Below are 18,537 nucleotides of genomic sequence, written 5' to 3'. Positions count from 1 at the left end.
TTCCCATCGAACGGCATGTCCAGGATTCTGGTCTGTACGTCTTGACGGAAGTCCGTAGCCTTGAGCCATCCACACCGCCTAAGGCAAACGCCGTTGCCCAACTGGCGAAACCCAGTGTCGGCGATGTCCGTTGCAATAGTGATGGCGTGGTCCGACGCCACCTCACCTTCCTGTAGGATCTCCAGGGCATCCGCCCTCTTGTCGTCCGGTAGGAAGTCCAGCAGGGGAGCCAGTTTGTACCATAGCTCCCTGTCGTAGCGGGCCACGATAGCCAAGGCGTTGGCCGCTTTAATCGTCGTCGCTGCAGACGAGATGACCCTACGTCCCATAGCGTCCAATTTCTTTCCCTCGCCGTCCGGTGGGGAAGTCGATGTGGAGGCCGCACCCCCCCCGCTTTCTTCCTGGCTGCCGCAGAGACGACGGAGTCCGGGGTAGGTTGCGCCCGGAGGCACAGGGGGGCCGCGTCCGGGACCCGGTACTTCTTCTCGTACCGGTCTCTTCTAGCTGGCGTCGTGGAAGGGTTCTTGAGGAGGGCGAGGCCCTCATCCCAAATGTCGTCCAGTAGAGGCACCGCGAGGACAGTCTTCCTCTTGGCCTCGCGCCGTTGATAAAGGAATCCTTCCTTTTTCTTCTCCTCAAGGCAGAGTTGGAAAAGCTCGGATGCCCTGGCGATCATGGAGTGGAACGATCCAATCTCGTCGGGCAGAGAAGCCCTGGTGGGAGGAGATGACGGTAGATCCTCGTCGTATACCTCGTCGTCCATACCCGTCGCTGCCGTGTAAGTCCCCGTATCATCCCCACGGGTGGACGGGGAGGAGGGCTGGACGGGGCGCGACGGCTGAAAAGGAGGTGGAGGGTGAATCCTCCTTTTCTTGGGCGGGGGAACACCAGAAGGTCCCGGTTCAGGATCCCCCGACGGGAGAGGTTCCTCCGTCGGCAACGGTAGTCTCGTCCTTATCTCAGAACATAAGGACTGTATAGCCAACAAAATGGCCGCCGAGTTGTCTTGCGGCGCTGGCAGAGGGGAATCCGACGGGCGATCAGGGGCCCCGTCGGCACCCTCGACGATGTCGTCACCCGCGTCGGGATCCATCCCGACGGGCCGGTCTTCTTCCACGCCAAGGCCGTGGCTTAAGACCTCAATCAGCTCTTCCTCCGAGGCAGAGGCCGAATCTACGACGACGCCCTGCCCCCCCCTTTTTCTTCCCCGCTGGGGATTTCACGGGGGTCCTATCGATGGGCACAAAAGAAGACTCCCTCCGAGGTGGCAGGGAGACTCTGAGCCCCGAGGTCGCCACCACTGGTGTAGCCTCCACAGGCTGAGCCAGGGCCACCGCGACAGTATCGATAGAGGGCTTGGCCGGATGGATTAAGGCCTTCACCACCTTAGGTGCGCTCACCGCCTTATCCTTGAGGGGGGGGGGGCACTGCCTCGCTCCCCCTCCGATGGGGCCTTCGAGCTCGACCGGGGCCTCTCCAGGAGCTTCGCCGGGTGCTCGCCCTTCCTCTTACCCGACCCAGAGCGTTGGCTCGTGGCTGAAGGTGCCGGGGAGGGTGCGCCCTGCCTGGCGCCCGTAGTGCCCGACCGTTCGGCGCTCCCAGTGCCAGCGGACTCGCGGTGCTTGGCCTTGTGTTGGACTCCCGTCGCCGGGTCCTTCATGGTCCGCTCCGACATATTGCCGCAAAACGCGCAGTCCTTCTCCACGTGCATCTTGTCCTCATGTAAGCAGTAGAGACAAAAGGAGTGTTCGTCCTCCTTAAAGACGTTCTGCAGCTGGCATCCAGGACAGATCCTGAACAGCTTTCCGGGCGTCGAGCTTCCCTTCTCCTGGGCCATGTCCGGGCCTGAGAAGCTTCTGGAGTCCTCCAAAAGCGTAGCTCTACGAAATCTTCACCCTTGAGGGGCGCAGACGAATCCGACACGGGTCCCCGTTGATCGGATGGAGAGTCGGTGGAGCTTGAGGCTCTTTTGACCGAAAAAACAAAGTTTTTGAGAAAAAACGTGAAAAAATAGCACTAACGCTCGAGAGCAATAGCACACGGATCCCAACACATGAACGTGCGGTAAAAATCTGAAGATGGCTGCCAGAGGCGGTGCTTAGGTAGAGGGCAGTCATTGGCTGTGGTCAGTATGACGCAGAGACCAGTGATTGGTTACTACTACGAAAGACAGATCAGAAACTAAACTGATACTGGTTTTTTCTTTACCGAGGATTCCCAGCCTGACGACGGGGAATATTCATGAGCATGTGAATCCATGCCAGACCCCATGCTGGAGAACCCAATGTCACATCCAGAGTAGATGACCGAGGAAGCAAGATGGATCGATAGTCGAGTCGCACTACACACCCTGTCGAAGAATCCCCTCTTGAAGATTTTTCCAAGCAGCTAATGCTAGAATCCGATGAGGAATCTTTGGGAGAAAGGCAATCCCATTGAAACAACAAAAAATGAGCAAAACGCACATCTTTGCATGTTGGTAAAGATTAGACCAACTTACAATTTGAGTGTCTGGAGTGTGCATTTTGAATTTATCCTACCAGATGCTTCTGGCAAGAACCTGGTATGCTGTTTCTGCACCAGAGGAAGATCTTGCCTCAGTTTGAATGACATCCCACCCTTATTTTTTAACGCACAAATGACTTTGCTGCCAGACAATCCAAGCCATGGTACAGATAGAACCTTTCAGAACCTTTCTGATGATGACTCTGTTTTGTTGGTTTGGTGCTCTTTCTTCACCTTCCCCATCACCGGACCACCCACTTCCACATCACATGCCCCCTGCACTCCATGACACAGGGGTCCCCTGCTTACAATGCTATCACCACCTGTCCTATGTTGCTCGCCCTTGTTTTGTGAGAGCACACAAGTTCATACCTCATTTCTTCATTGGTTGCCCCCACACCCCATTATGTGCTAGGCCATTTCATTTACAGTATTAAAAAAAATTATGCCTACGTGGCATTTGGACTGCATCGCTTTTGCTGCAGACTGTACACCGCTTTCACCAGTCTGTGTTCTCAAGGATGAGGTATTGTTACAATCCTGTTTTTTTACCAAACGTATTAAGCAGTTTAGGATGGCTATCGTTGGAGAAGCCGCATTATCACACACATGCCTGCCTAATTAAGACAATGTATTTCCATCAAATATATGTAATACAATCATCCAAACAATCTATTACTATAGACCCAAACAAATATTTCATTTCCACTATATGCGAGGCTCCAGGCTTCGCCTAGACCATAACTTGGTGGTGGGTCATTATCCCACGATAACGACCCCTCCCCTCTGTCTGAAAGGCTACATCAGACTATGAATAGCATGCTTGAATAAAAAGCTGGTCTTCAAGCATGTAGGGCATTACAGTGTGTACCGTTTACAACATCGCAAGTGGCAATAAGATTTCCAAGGGTTACATATAGCGTATTTCAACGCACAATTAAAGTAGGCCAGCAGTTTCGATATGCACCAAACGCGTTGCTGGTCTCATTTTAGGTGAAAATCAGGAGCCGTGCAACAAGATCATTTAATATAAACAACCACGAAATGTAAAAAGACAGCGCTTGAATGAAAATGTAAGCGTCCAATAAACACTAAATGCATCACTTACTCACTGCTGAAATACTAAATAAGAATACTCATTAAAAAGGCGATCCTATAAATATTTTTATTTGTTTAAAGTTCTTAAGTTGCTATTTGTCCTATTAACAGAAATACATAACAAAAGCATCCTAACAAGTGAAAAAAATAATTACAAATGCTGAAAATATTGGCCTCATTAACATATGTACAGACTTGTTTACTTAATACATATCATCTATTTGGGAACAGCTTCATTTTATGACACACATTTATACAAAGACAGACATCCCAAAGTTCATCTTTTGAGCAGAGACCACTTCAGTCCTTTAATGCAGGTGGCACAGCCGACTGCTGGGAGGGGCTCAGCCTCTCCCGAAGACGCACCATTTACCTGCGAGTTCGTGCCTAAGAAATGGCGCAGACACATTTACGAATGTTCATGGCACAACAGTAGCCCAAGTCTGCGCTCATGGCATTCGTGCCTTTAATTTATTGAGACTCGTGAAGTATAGTACACCGTGGAGCTCGAGCCTGCCCACAGCTCAGTGTGCGCTGCTTTCACTGATTTGCTCCTCGGTTTGCTCTGGTAACGGCGCTTGCGATGTGCTGCCGCTGTCCTTCTGACCTTTCTTGTCTTTGTTCTGCAATTCCTGAAGACGAATAATTAGGCTTTTTATTTCGTGGCGCTTAGTTTTCATTCTTTGCTCAGGAAACCAATCTGACAAATTCATCGGAAGGTCAAAACTCTGGATGGGATTCTGCAAAAATAAAAAGATGCACACGGTTTGTTAATCAATGCTTGTGGGAACGTTTCTATAACATATTCTTAGTTCTACACCCATCGATGGAGAGCAGATGCCCCTAAAGCTATTGTTTACTGCCAAATGCCAGGCAGACATATTTTTGCACTTCTCATGGGTCTCTATGTATATGAAGGAGGCTTGTAAACAAAATAAACATTATTCCGGATGAATAAAATTCCTGCATTTGTTTATTTTTTCATTTATAACGCGCACAAAACCCTGCGGCATCAAGGCGTGATTATAAATGTGGCCAATTAGCCTTAGAAAGAAGGTGCATACAAAAACGTGGTTACACCTTGGATAGCAGTAAAGCAGACAGGTGTTTGTAGTTACATATTAGGTAATACAGCAGGCGTACAGGCAGGTTGTGATGAAATATGGTCAGGACGATATAAGGACCTGTCCGAGTGGCAGAATAAATCCGCAAGGGTGGTGGGTATGGGGCGGATCAATGAGGAAGGGGTGCGGGGGGTTAGCAGGCGCACTAAGTAAACAGCCAGGTTTTGAGCGCTTTGCGGAATGCCCAGTAAGATTCTTCAGCTCTTAATGCATGTGGCAAATTGTTCCATTGCTTGGCTGCAATGGACTGGAAGCTGGAACCGCCCGCTTTGGACCGTCTTACTCTAGGTTGGACCAGTCGGCGGGAGTATAGCGTTCTAGTGCGCCTGGAAGAGACAGCTTTGGTGATTTTTTCAGACAGGTACTGTGGGGTGGATTTTGATATGCACTTGTGTGTGATCGAGAGAGTCTTGAACCGGATCCTCTCTTGGATGGGAAGCCAATGGACGTCTCTGCGAGTAGCCGAGATGTGTTCATGCTTCGGGATGTTCAGGGCAACACTCGGCGAATTGCTCTGGATGGTTTGTAGTTTTCAAATGTTGTGTGTCGCGGTGCCATGAAGAGGGCATTACAATAATCCAGCCTGGCGTCAACCACTGCTCGGGCAATTGAGAGGCAGCTTTCAGTGGAAAGGAAGAGTTTGGCAGCATTAATCAATTTGGTAGTGTAGGCTTCTGAGGAGGAGATGCCATTAACCTGGCGCCTCAAATATAGGGTGCCATCCAGGTAGACCCCCATAGTTTTTACTGCTGGGGAGACTGCAATCAGGGTACTGTCAATGTTGAATGCTGCGTATCTAGCGTCAAGTTTTTTTAGTATCATATCGTCGGCATAGTTGGTGTAAGCTATGCCGAGTGAGTCAGGAGGTCGAATAAGAGCTTGGTGAATATGGTGTAGTGTCAGGGACAAGCAGGAACCCTGTGGTACCCCACATTTTATTGGCATGGGGGGCACTTGCTTTGACAGAGAAGACTCATTACCCCCTGCCATCTAGGAAGGTGGTGATCCACATCGTGGCTTTAGGAGAAAAGGACGCTGAGGTGGTCAGATGGTGGCAAAGGAATTTATGGTCGACTAGGTCGAAGGCAGCAGAGTGGTCCAGGAGTTGGAGGTTTCCCTTTATCTCTGATCTCATCAATCTGGTTTTTAAGATCGAGGAGTGCCGACTGTGCTGTGGCCTAGGCGGAATCCAGACTGTCGGATTCCTAGGATCGGATTAGCTTACAGGTGGCATTGGATTTGGATGTACGCTGCTCGGTCTAAGATTCTTAGAAGAAAGGGTGCTGTGGTGATTGGCCTGTAGTTGTTGGACAGGGTAGGATCAAGAATAGTTTTTTTGAGTAATGGTAGAACCCAGGCTTCCATAAGGCTGAAGGGCACTGTGCCTGTCTGAAAGGAGTCAACAAAGGTAGCAGGCGCCCTTCTCTCGGAAGCACAAGGCATGATAACCTGTTCAGTGGTTGTTAACCACATTGAGAGTTCGCAGCCATCTGCTTTTTGCTCACTGTACCTTTCACAGATGGGTAATTTGCATTTGCATATCTGTCTTTGAATAGTTCTCTGGAGTCAGATTTGGCGTTGGCTACTCTAGTATTGAATGCCATGGCTTTAGCATGGATGATGGCTTGTTTATACTGTTTGGCCACCCTTGAGAATACTAGTCTAAGGGTGTCTGAGGGTTTCTTTCTCCAGCTGGCTTCAGCTAATCGCTTACTGTAACAGAGATCAAGTAGGTCAGGGGTGAACCAGGCGTTAATGTGGCTTGCTGTTTGGCTTTTTTAGGCAGGAGAGGGGCGATTAGGTCAACAGCAGTGGTTAGCGTTGTGTCAGAGGTTTGCTGGGTGTCGGGGTCCACTGAATGTAGATTCTCATGTTTGAGGGGAGCGAGATGGGGTAAGAGGTGCTCTTTGGTGAATTTGCGGGAGCTGCGGGCTAGGGATGGGGGGAGTGGAGTGACGGTGGGTTTGGTGTGGTGATGTAGTGGGAAGGTGAAGGCAATAATGTGATGGTCTGACCATAGGGAGGGGGTGTTAGATTAAATAGAGGCAGGGCAGTTGATGTCTGATCTAGTCCAGCGAGCAGCCTTTGGCATGCGTTGGGGCATTGATGCGGTGGCTGAAACCTAGCGCATTTAGGGAATTGGCAAGGAAGGTAGCTTGTAGATCATTAGAATCACTGATGCCCAGGTTGAGGTCTCCAAGGAGGATGTTTTTAGACTGGGGATTAAAGTTGTCACTGATGTTTGGAGACAGTCTCTCTCAAAGAATTGAGTGGGGCCTGATGGTCGTTAAATGATGTGAATGGTGGTGGTAGGGGAAGAGGTCAACTTCACAGATCGGATGTCGCAGTTATCGATGGATGTGTCAAATGTTTCAATAGTGAGGGTATTCCTGGCTATGATAGCTAATCGGCTTCCTGTGGACTTTGTTCTGTCCTTCGTGAGGATAGTGTATTCTTCAGGTACAGCTACCGTAAGGCAGGGCCTCAATGCCCGCGGGCTGTAGGGCGCTATACAAATGTAAAAAATAAAAATAAAAAAATAATGGCCTGAAGCACAGTGGAGCCACGTTTTTGTGAGCACCAGTATGCCAAAGTTTTTAGTTGTGAAGAGGTTGTGAATGTCGAGAACATGTGCAGGTAGTGAGCGGGATTTTCATCAACGCACAACACAAGGTGGTCACATTTGTTCTAGGGCTGGGCAGTTTCTCCAGCATAGTAGAAGAGGTATTTGCAGTGCAGTTGTCAGGGGCTGGGAGTGCGAACCTGTTGGCAGGATTGGCAGGTGTACGGCAGGTGCTGGCGTTGGCACTGGTGTTGGTTGTGAGGGTAGGAGTGGGCGCGGTGGCATCACTCAGAAAAACAGCACAATTAGATACAAGATTAGGTACATTGTGGGAATCTGAGTGCATAGGCATGGTGTAAATCACAGGAGCAGAACGTTTGGGTATGAAGTAAGTGGTAGCAGAGGCCTCAGGGTGGTTGAGCGCAGAGGTACTGTTCTGTATTCCCGCTGAGTTCACAGGCTCAGGGCGGGCACAGTTGGTTGCTGGAAGGTGGGTAGGGGAGACATGGATAGGATGTTCCTTGGTGGTGGCATAGACCTCAGTGACCGTATGAGCAGATATTCCTTCTGTGGTTCCATTACCAGGATTGGCCGTAGTCAGGACCACGCTTTGTACAGCAAAGTGTTTGACTAGTTTAGTTCGAGAGCACAGATGGCTATTTCTTTTTTTAAATGTTTTAATTTTTTTTAAAACTTTATTTTTGGTATTTAACACTCCGTACAAATACACACCCACATTAGGGTGGACAAAAACTTTGCGCCCACAACTTGACACAGATGGCTATTTCTAAAAACGGTAGAAGGTGTGCGGGTAAAAGAGCGGGCGATCCGTAGTAGTAGGGTAACACTTCTATGTGCTATTGTGTTTAGTGTTTGGTGACATCGTGGTAGGCTCTGGATTTGGCATTGGGTTGCTGAGTGTGCATGGGTCTCCCCTATCCCATGGAATAATAATAATATGGTGTGAAACGGTGTGAGGAAGGGGGTGGGTAACGGCCGGAGTAAATGAATAGCCTCCGAGAGGCGGATGACTGCGGGCATGATGTTGGATCAGAGAGGAAAGGTTGTGAGGAATACGCGACACGGCTTACCTTTGCGGTACTTGCAGGTGGCGGTGGTCCAGGTAGGCTGTGTGGTGCCAGGGGTTGATCAGCAGCAGGCAGCTTTGCGCAGCAGAGAGTGACCATGGCCTTAAATATCGGCCTTGCTTCTCGGCCGGCCCAGCCATCCGGCTCCAATGCACTTCCTCCATATGAGGAGCTTTTGACCAATCAGGGTGCAGAGCAGGGCCAAGCAAAGTTGCTGGCTTCTGTGCATTTGCGGCAGCGGCCATTTTAGGCGATCTGACCTCCATGGCACCTAAGGTAAAGTACAGGGTGCTCGGGGTTGCAATTGCTAACAGGCTAGCAGGCACACAGGCCAGAAAGAGCAAGAAATAAAATATGGACCAAGGCAAAGCGGAGGGCAATAAGTTGGGGGAAGGGTCATTATCCCAAGTGATAATTACCTCTTCAACAGTCAATATGTCATTAGCACATGGGGGTAGTAGCAATACATGTGTTGGAGTGTTGGTGGTAAAGTAAAAAACTATATTTAATAGTGAGTTAAGCAAATAAACAAACGTAGTTTTATTTTGCAAAATTGAAGGTTGTCTCCATAAATTAAGCATTTTAAGTGCGAAGGTGTTTTAACGGCAGTGGGTTTCACATGAGCATGCATTAGGTGTCATGTAACTGAATAAGTTTCTCTATAAGAAAGAAAAAGCTTTTAACTATGTTTAAGCTTTCTCTTAGACATGTTAAATTGGATTTTGCAGAAAAGAAATCTACTCCCAGAGTGGAAGTGTCTTGTTGAAAGAAGTCTTGTCCGGACATTTCATTGTTGTTTCCCAGTCTGCTTTTGAATTCAGAATGTTCAGGATACAGTCAATAACAATAATGATTGACTGCATTCGCAACATTCCGATTGGCCGACAGAAGGTCAAACAATGATCTCCATGTGCCAATTGCAGTTTTTCACTCTAATGTGGCAACACTGTTCCACACAATTGCACCATAAAAAACGAATTTCTGGCTTCAGGTGTTGCCTTTCTGTAGTCTCGGTGGGCATCCACTGCATAAAGCTATCATGGATAATGAAGGAAAATTAAGGCGAAGTATAAAACTGGGGTTAACCCCTTTAATATTAGTGCATCCATTGGAGAGCCTAGTGGGAGCTATGGTAGATTGCTGGTTAGTGTGCTTACTAATAGTATACGACTTGCACTAATCCGGTTTTAAAATTTCAGAGCCAGAACCAACAACTTCAAGTTTTAGTAAAGTAGACAAAACGGAAAAAAACAACCTTGAAATGGAACTTGGTATTTTATTAATAGTTTGACATTTGTATGCCAATAAATAATTTTTCAGGACGTTTTTGTGTGAAGGTCATGTCCAACAACGGGGTGCGAGTGGGAGGAGGGGTGGAGAGCAGAAATAGCCAGCTTCTACAGCATGCCAATGTTTGACTGGTGCTATGGAGTTCTGCTTTGGATGGTGGCTGCTGTACTGAGTTCGGAGGCACTGTGATCTTATAGATTTTGCTGTTCTATTCTGCGGATGTAGTCAAAGTGAATTAACTACCACATATTGCTGTGCCTCCGATCTCCACTTTGTAGCCGCAATCCGAAGTAGTGAGTCGCAGAGCCAGACCCTATGTTGAGGGCCACATGCCAGGAGAGTAGGGGAAGCAAAGTGGATAATGGACGCTTGGAGAAGGTAAGCTAAGGAGCCACTTATACATTGGGTCGCTGGACTGGAAGCCACACTCTCGAAGTCTGGAAGTGAATCATGAATTGGGGCATCTCTCAGGTTGAGTGGGTGGGTGCTGCACATTATATTGAAAATGGGTTTGGAGATTAGGGTAAAGGGGGTGAAGGTTGGAAGGAGCGGGTAGATAGCCAACTCGGGCCTGGGATTAACAAAAAAAAACCACATACTTCATTTCGTTTATAACACATAGGATTTCCTCCTAAATCTCATGCAACTCCTACCAAATACAGAAAGATAACATTCCTAGGTTGAAAATTCAGAACTTCAATTAAAACAAGAAAATAAATGTATTATACATTTGTCCGGTCAGTACAGAGAGTAACCTTACCTGGCAGCTAGGAAGCCATTGCCACAGCTTCAAATAAAGGCAGGCGGTGAACACACTACTTTGGCCATTCCTTTAGGTCAGCAACGACAGGATTATAGATTCAGAAGGCAGTATGTGAGACATCAGATGAACGTGAACTTCCAGGTCCACATTTAGATTCACAATACAGTGGTCAACGTTTACCAAAAAACTTGCAAACCGGAGACGCAGAAAATGGGGATCAAATGTTTCAGGCATGCACGTTTTGTTGCCCAAAGCAATTATCACTTTCGTGGCAACTAAAAAGCTATCTTTTTACAGAACCTAAAAGGGACAAATAAATAAAATGCTACAATAGAACAAGCTAACCATGTGCCCGAGGAAGGTCACAGGCTGTTAGACTTCCAATGGGTCACGAGTAACCTTGCATTTAAAACATTGAGAAATGTGTTGGATTAAAGTATTTTTGACTGCACTCTTGCAGGGAAATTCAGAAGGACGACCTTTCGCAAGTCAAACAATTAGCGAAGCAACTTTCATTATCCAGAATGAGAAGTGTTTCTTCTACTGCACAGAACAACAAATAACTTGCCGCCTGGTAATCTTCTTTCTGATGGGTGTCGCTCCCACGGATTCCTCATCTTCGGACAGGACGTCAGGCCAGTATATATTGAGGTGCTGCACCCAGTAACCTTAGTTTCCTCCTTTTTTCACCTCCTTTTTTCACCTAGCACAGGAACCACAGAAGGAACAAATTACTTACCTGTAACTGTTGTTCTCCAGCATGGGTCTGGCATGGATTCACATGCTCATGAATATTCCCCGTCGTCAGGATGGGAATCCTCGGTAAAGAAAAAACCAGTATCAGTTTCGTTTCTGATCTGTCTTTCGTAGTAATAACCAATCACTGGTCTCTGCGTCATACTGACCACAGCCAATGACTGCCCTCTACCTAAGCACCGCCTCTGGCAGCCATCTTCAGATTTGGAAGCACGTGAAGTGGCAGTATGACCAAGTGAAGAGCCGCAGAGGGGTAGGCGGGAGGGTTCGCATGTGAATCCATGCCAGACCCATGCTGGAGAACAACAGTTACAGGTAAGTAACTTGTTCCTTCTCCAGCATGGGGTCTGGCATGGATTCACATGCTCATGAATAAAGAATACATAGCAGTACACACATGCACAACCACGGGAGGTGGCAAAGGCTCAACATTAAGCATTGCATCAAACTCAACATTAAGCATCTTACCTCCTCACCAGGCTCACCTCAGGCGAACAGGTTGCGCAGCACTGCTTGGCCGACCCTGGACTCCTCCCTGGAATCCCGATCGACGCAGTAGAATTTCGTGAAGGACCTCCACGTAGCAGCCCTGCAGATGTCCAGCAAGGGCACACCAGATAGGAACGCTGTGGTAGCTGCGATCGCTCTGGTGGAATGGGCTCTCGGACGGCCAGGCAGCGGTCAGTTTGCCAACCGATGACAGTGCATGATACAGCCGGAGAGCCATCTGGAAATGGAAGCCTTTGAGAGAGCCTTCCCCTGATTGACAGGTCCAAAGTTCACAAAGAGTTGCGACGTCTTCCGAAAACACTTAGTGCGGTCCACGTAGAACTTCAGCACTCTAGCCACATCCAGCGAGTGCAAAGTCCTCTCAGCCGGCGACGAAGGCGACGGGAAGAAAACAGGCAACACCAAAGGTTCGTTGAGGTGGAAGTCCGACGGCACCTTGGGCATGAAGGAGGGGTGCGTCCTGAGCACTACCCTTGTGTCGTGAAAAGTCAAGTACGGGGCCTTACAGGAAAGGGCCTGGATCTCTCCCACCTGTCATGCGGAGGTGATGGCCACAAGAAACGCAGTTTTCCACGACAAGAACCTCAACGGAGCCGAGTGCAGAGGCTCGAACGGAGGTCCCATGAGCTTGGTCAGCACCACGTTGAGCTCCCACGCCGGGGCCGGAGCCTTTACCGGCGGGAATGATCTGAACAGTCCCTTCATGAACTCTTTCACCAGACGATGAGACCACAAAGACGTCCGCCCCGTGGTTCTGGTGTATCGGGAGATCGCAGCAAGATGAATCTTGATGGACGCGTGCGCCAGTCCAGCTTTGGCCAGCGTCAGTAAGTACGGCAGTACTTGGGGAGCCGTAATCCGTAGAGGGTTAATCTTCTGTGCGTGGCACCAGACAGAGAACCTCTTCCATTTGTGTCCGTAGCATTTCAGAGTTGAGGACGCCCTGGCCTTCGCAAGAACCTCTCTGCAGTCGGCCGGTATGTCGTATCCTCCAAACTCTAACGCTGCAGGAGCCAGGCCTGCAAGTTCAGTGACTTCGGGTCGTGATGGAGGATGGCGCCTCCTTCCCTGGAGAGAAGATCCGCGTCCACTGGCAGCTTGATGGACGGGGACGCTGACAAGTCCAGAAGGTCCGGGAACCATATCTGCCTCAGCCACGAAGGTGCGACGAGGATCATCCTGCACCGTGACCTCTTGAGCTGGTTGATGAGCCGGATCAGCAATGGCAATGGAGGGAACGCGTATAGGAACAGGCCCTCCCAGGGGAACGAGAAAGCATCGCCCATGCTCCTCGCCTCGAACCTCCGGCACTTGGAGTTCGTCGCCGTCGCGAACAGATCGATCTGGGGTGTGCCCCACCGTCGGAAGAGGTGGTCCACTAGATCCTGTCGTAGTTCCCACTCGTGGCACGAGCGCAGCTCCCTGCTGAGTGAGTTGGTGATGGTGTTTTTTTATCACTGCCAGATGAAACGGCACCAGAAACATCCCTTGGGCGACGGCCCAATGCCACAGATCCTGCGCCTCCCTGGACAGGGCTGGGGATCTGGTTCCTCCCTGTTTCCTGATGTAGAACATGGTGGTGGTGTTGTCGGTGAAGATCCTCACCACCTTGCCCTTGAGGGACGGAAGGAAGGACCTGAGGGCCCAAAACACTGCACGGAGCTCCAGGACGTTGATATGGAGGGACTTCTCCGTCGGGAGCCAAAGGCCTCTCGCGTGCAGATTGTCGGTGTGCACTCCCCACCCTTCCAGGGAGGCATCCGTGGTCACTGTCTCCTGGTGGCCGGGGGCCTGGAAGTCCATGCCTGCCGTCAGATGCGCGCGGGTGCCCCACCACCGGATCGCTCGTCGGAAACTCCCGTCGAGTGTGATCCTCTCCTCGAAGCTGCCCGTCGTCTGTATCCAGCGCGAGTCCAGGAACTCCTGCAACGGGCGCATCTGGAGCCTGCACAGGGGGATGAGGTAAAAGCAAGAAGACATCATTCCGAGGAGGGACTTGATGGACCTCACTTTGGCCGCGTCCGCCACCAGCATCTGCTGCACCTTGCCCAGAATGGCCCTCGTCCTTTCCTCCGAAGGGGAGGCCAGAAGCGACACTGTGTCGAGCTTCGCTCCCAGAAACAGTGTGTCTTGCGCGGGCACCAGGTGGGACTTGGCGTAGTTTACGGAGAATCCCAAGTCCGTGAGAAGTTGGACGGTCCTTGCCGTGTGCTCCACGACGAGCTTCCTCGTCTTGGCTCGGATGAGCCAGTCGCCCAGGTAGGGGTAGACGTGGATCCCCTCTCGGCGCAGCTGCGCCGCCACCGGTGCGAGGCACTTAGTGAACACCCTGGGTGCCGACCTTAGTCCGAAGGGAAGGGCTCTGAACTGATAGTGACGCCCTTGGACCACGAACCTGAGAAACTTTCGGTGTACCTTTAGGATGGAAATATGGAAGTAGGCATCCTCCAAATCCAACGACGACAGGAAATCGCCCTCCTCCAGCTGACCCAGGACGTGTTGGAGGGTGACCATCCGGAACTTCTGTGCCTTGATGAATTTGTTCAGTCGTCGTAGGTCCAGGATGGGACCCCATCCTCCCGTCTTCTTCTTCACGAGGAAGTATCTTGAGTACACTCCGGAGCCCCGAAGCCTCTTTGGGACGAGTTTGATGGCGCCCTTCCGGAGAATCGCCTTTACCTCTAAGAGAAGTTGAGGGACGTGAAGTTCTTTCCTGGCCACAGGGGGGACGCGCGGGCACCTTCTTTGAAACTCGAGCGCGTGGCCCTGGGCTAAGGCGTCCAGCACCCAACGGTCGGTGGAGATGGACTCCCACACGCTGACGAAGCTCGCCAGCCGGCCTCCCACTGGGGTGATTCGGTGGGGGCCCGACCCCACGGCCGGTTCAGTCCTGCTTCGACGAGGCTTTGCCGCCTTGACCTCCTTGGCGACGACGGCGGGGTCCGCCTGACTTGCCTCGTCCCCTGTAAGCTTCTTGCAACGACGAACGGGCCACTTGACGGTAGGTGTAAAATCCGCCGCCGGAAACTTTGGAGGCGCCCTTGCCTCCGCCGCTCCGAAAGGGCGGCCGCCGCTGCTGGAGAACCCCGAGAGCTCGGGCCGTCTCCGTGTCTGCTTTGATGGCTTGAAGAGAATCGTCCACTGTTTTCCCAAACAGGTTGTTTCCATCGAACGGCATGTCCAAGACTCTGGTATGCACGTCTTGACGGAAGTCAGTATCCTTGAGCCATCCACGCCGCCTGAGGCACACGCCGTTGCCCAACTGGCGAAATCCAGTGTCGGTGATGTCCGTCGCAATCGTAATGGCGTGGTCCGACGCCACCTCACCTTCCTGCAAGATCTCTAGGGCATCCGCCCTCTTGTCGTCCGGTAGGAAGTACAGCAGGGGGGCTAGTTTGTACCACAGCTCCCTGTCGTAGCGGGCTACGATAGCCAAGGCGTTGGCCGCCTTAATCGTCGTCGCTGCAGACGAGATGACCCTGCGCCCCATAGTATCCGATTTCTTTCCCTCGCCGTCCAGCGGGGAAGTCGACGTGGAGGCCGCACCCCCCCCGCTTTCTTGCTGGGCGCCGCGGAGACAACGGAGTCCGGGGTCGGCTGTGCCCGGAGGCACAAGGGGGATGCGTCTGGGACCCGGTACTTCTTCTCGTACTGATCCCTTCTAGCCGGCGTCATGGATGGGTTCTTGAGGAGGGCGAGGCCCTCATCCCAAATATCGTCCAGCAGAGGCACGGAGAGGACCGTCTTCCTCTTGGCCTCGCGCCGTTGATAAAGGAAACCTTCCTTCTTCTTCTCCTCCGGGCAGAGCTGGAAGAGCTCGGATGCCCTGGCGATCATGGAGTGAAACGATCCAATCTCGTCGGGCGGGGAAGCCCGGGTGGGAGGTGACGACGGCAGATCCCCGTCGTAAACCTTGTCGTCCGTACCCGTCGCGGCCGTGTCAGTCCCCGTATCATCCCACGAGTCGTGGAGGGGGAGGAGGGCTGAACAGGGCGCGATGGCTGGAAAGGAGGTGGAGGGTGAATCCTTCTTCTCTTAGGGGGAGGGCTCCCGGAAGGGCCTGGCTCCGGGTCCCCCGTCGGGAGCGGTTCCTCCGCTAGTGGTAACGGCAGTCTCGTCCTTATCTCCGAGCATAAGGACTGTATAGCCAACAAAATGGCCGCCGAGTTGTCTTGCGGCGCTGGTTGAGGTGAGTCTGACGGGCGGTCAGGGGCCCAGTCGTCACCCTCGACAATATAGTCGTCTCCTACGTCGGGATCCCTCCCGACGGGCTGGTCTTCTTCCACGCCAACGCCGTGGCTTAAGACCTCGATCAGCTCTTCCTCAGAGGTTGAGGCCGAATCCACGACGACCTCCTGCCCCCCCCCCTTTTCTTCTCCGTCGGAGGTTTTACGGGGGCCCTGTCGATGGGCATAAAAGAGGACTCCCTCCGCGGTGGCAGGGAGACTCTGAGCCCCGAGGTCGCCACCACTGGTGTAGCCTCCACAGGCTGAGCCAGGGCCGCTGCGACTGTCTCGATAGAGGCCTTGGCCGGATGGATTAAGGCTTTCACCGCCTTCTCCTTGGGGAGGGGGACACTGCCTCGCTCTCCCTCCGATGGGGCCTTCGGCTCGACCGGGGCCTCTCCAGGAGCTTCGCCGGGTGCTCGGCCTTCCTCTTACCCGAACCAGAGCGTTGGCTCGTGGTTGATGGTGCCGGGGAGGATGCGCCCTGCCTGGCGCCCGTAGAGCCCGACCGTTCGGCGCTCCCGGTGCCAGCGGACTCGCGGTGCTTGGCCTTGTGTTGGACCCCCGTCGCCGGGGCGTCCTCAAAGGTCTTAGAAGACCGCTCGGATTTCTTCCTCTTCTTCTCGCCTGATGGGCTCTTCCCTTCCAGCCAGTTGGCGAGACGTTGATGGCGGTCCTTCATGGTCCGCTCCGACATGTTGCAGCAAAACGCACAGTCCTTCTCCACGTGCGTCTTGTCCTCATGGAGGCAGTAAAGACAAAAGGAGTGTTCGTCCTCCTTAAAGACATTCTGCAGCTGGCATCCAGGGCAGACTCTGAACAGCTTTCCGGGCGTCGAGCTTCCCTTCTCCTGGGCCATGTCCGAGATGGGCCTGAGAAACTTCTGGAGTCCTCCAAAAGCGTAGCTCGACGAAATCTTCACCCTTGAGGGGCATAGACTAATCCGACACGGGTCCCCGTTGATCGGATGAAGAGGCGGTAGAGCTTGAGGCTCTTTTTGACCGAAAAAACGAAGTTTTTGAGAAAAAATGTGAAAAAAAAGCACTAACGCTCGAGAGCAATAGCACGAGGATCCCAACACTTGAACGTGCGGTAAAAATCTGAAGATGGCTGCCTGAGGCGGGGCTTAGGTAGAGGGCAGTCATTGGCTGTGGTCAGTATGACGCAGAGATCAGTGATTGGTTACTACTACGAAAGACAGATCAGAAACGAAACTGATACTGTTTTTTTCTTTACCGAGGATTCCCAGCCTGACGACGGGGAATATTCATGAGCATGTGAATCCATGCCAGACCCCATGCTGGAGAATGGTGTAAAACCCATCTCTAAGGCTGAAGGAGCCAAACTCGTCATTATTGGGTGAGAAAACGTCGATGTCGTTGACGCCGATGTGACAGGCTTCGAAGGCGCCGAGAACTGCGTCGAAAAAACTGGAAAGGGTCTCGAAGAACTCGAGAGGATCGGGATTCTACTCGAGGACATTGACGACGGTCTCGGCGTCATGCCGGAGGCCCTTGAAATCACTGTTGGCTGTGGAGTAGCCTTGGTCTTCTCTTTCATCGGCGTCGACGATGGCGTTGAGTCGATCGACCGATGCGTCGAGGAACCCTTCGACAACGGCGTCTATGGCGCCGAAGGAATCTTCGACGATGGCGTCGAAGATGGTGCCTTCTTACCCGATGGCTCGAGGCGCTCTCGGGTGGAATGTTTCGCCGGGTGCTGCGACGCGCGTCGTCTTGATTTTTTGGGTTTTTCACCCAGGGTATCACCCTCAGCTGTCTTCGAGGGGGTCGAGGCCGCTTTCACGAAGACGCTAACATTTTCTTTCTGAATTCCTCCCACTCAGCCTGAGAGCTGTGTTTTGTGGGACAGGAGACCCTTTCTGGGGAAATAGAAGACGACGAGGAAGGGGATCTTCGACGATGCTTTTTTGAGTGTCTTGATCTCGACTAATGGTCGAGATCTAGAATGGGAATGTTTTCGACGGCGAGGAGACGAATGCCTCGACTCAGCCGAAGAAACCTTCGAGGAGGTTTTGACTGACTTACCTCTCTCGAGCTTCTCCTTGCGCTCCTTCAAGGCTTTCGCCGACATGGACATGCAGTCCTCACACTCCGAACAATGGTGCTCGGCTCCCAAGCACCACAAGCAGATCCTGTGTGGATCCGTTATCAACATTTTTTTACCGCTGTCTCGACATTTCTTGAAGCCGGATCGCAGCATCGTTGGTTCCGATGAAGATGCCATCGAGAACGAGTAGGTATTTATACGAGTAGATATAGATTATCCTGAATGAACTGAGCAACGACGTTCCGAGGCCCCACGAAGCGCTGAAAAACAGAATTGAGCAACGGACACAGCACGTGGCTATTTATGGGCATGGTGACGTCGGCGCCGATACGGTAGCCGTCGAGGGACATCGACTCGGTGGATGTCGACGCGCAGCGCACTCTACAGAAAAAAATTTCCGAGGCCAGCAAGCTGGAAACGTATTATCAAAGATAAGGAATACGTCGGAGGACACAATCCCTTCGAAATATATATATATATATATATATATATATATACATATACATATATATCTCCTTCTGTGTAACGCATACCTCACGTGCCA

At 51.6% G+C, this 18,537-nt stretch overlaps 1 protein-coding gene across 4 annotated transcripts in view; it reads right to left on the bottom strand.

The window, feature by feature from the left end:
* Positions 1 to 3,656: 3,656 nt before the first annotated feature.
* Positions 3,657 to 18,537, bottom strand: part of SENP6 (SUMO specific peptidase 6) — a 2,017,494-nt gene continuing 2,002,613 nt past the window's right edge. For all 4 annotated transcript variants that reach the window (XM_069606272.1, XM_069606273.1, XM_069606275.1 and 1 more), the window contains one exon: positions 3,657 to 4,343. In XM_069606272.1, coding sequence (XP_069462373.1) covers positions 4,128 to 4,343 — 216 coding nt within the window. In that variant the 3' untranslated portion in view covers positions 3,657 to 4,127. The remainder of the gene's footprint in view (positions 4,344 to 18,537) is intronic.

The sequence above is a fragment of the Ambystoma mexicanum genome, chromosome 4p (genome assembly GCF_040938575.1).
Source record: "Ambystoma mexicanum isolate Mex_15411 chromosome 4p, UKY_AmexF1_1, whole genome shotgun sequence".
Lineage (NCBI taxonomy): Eukaryota > Metazoa > Chordata > Amphibia > Caudata > Ambystomatidae > Ambystoma > Ambystoma mexicanum.
This window is presented reverse-complemented; position numbering and strand designations above follow the sequence as displayed.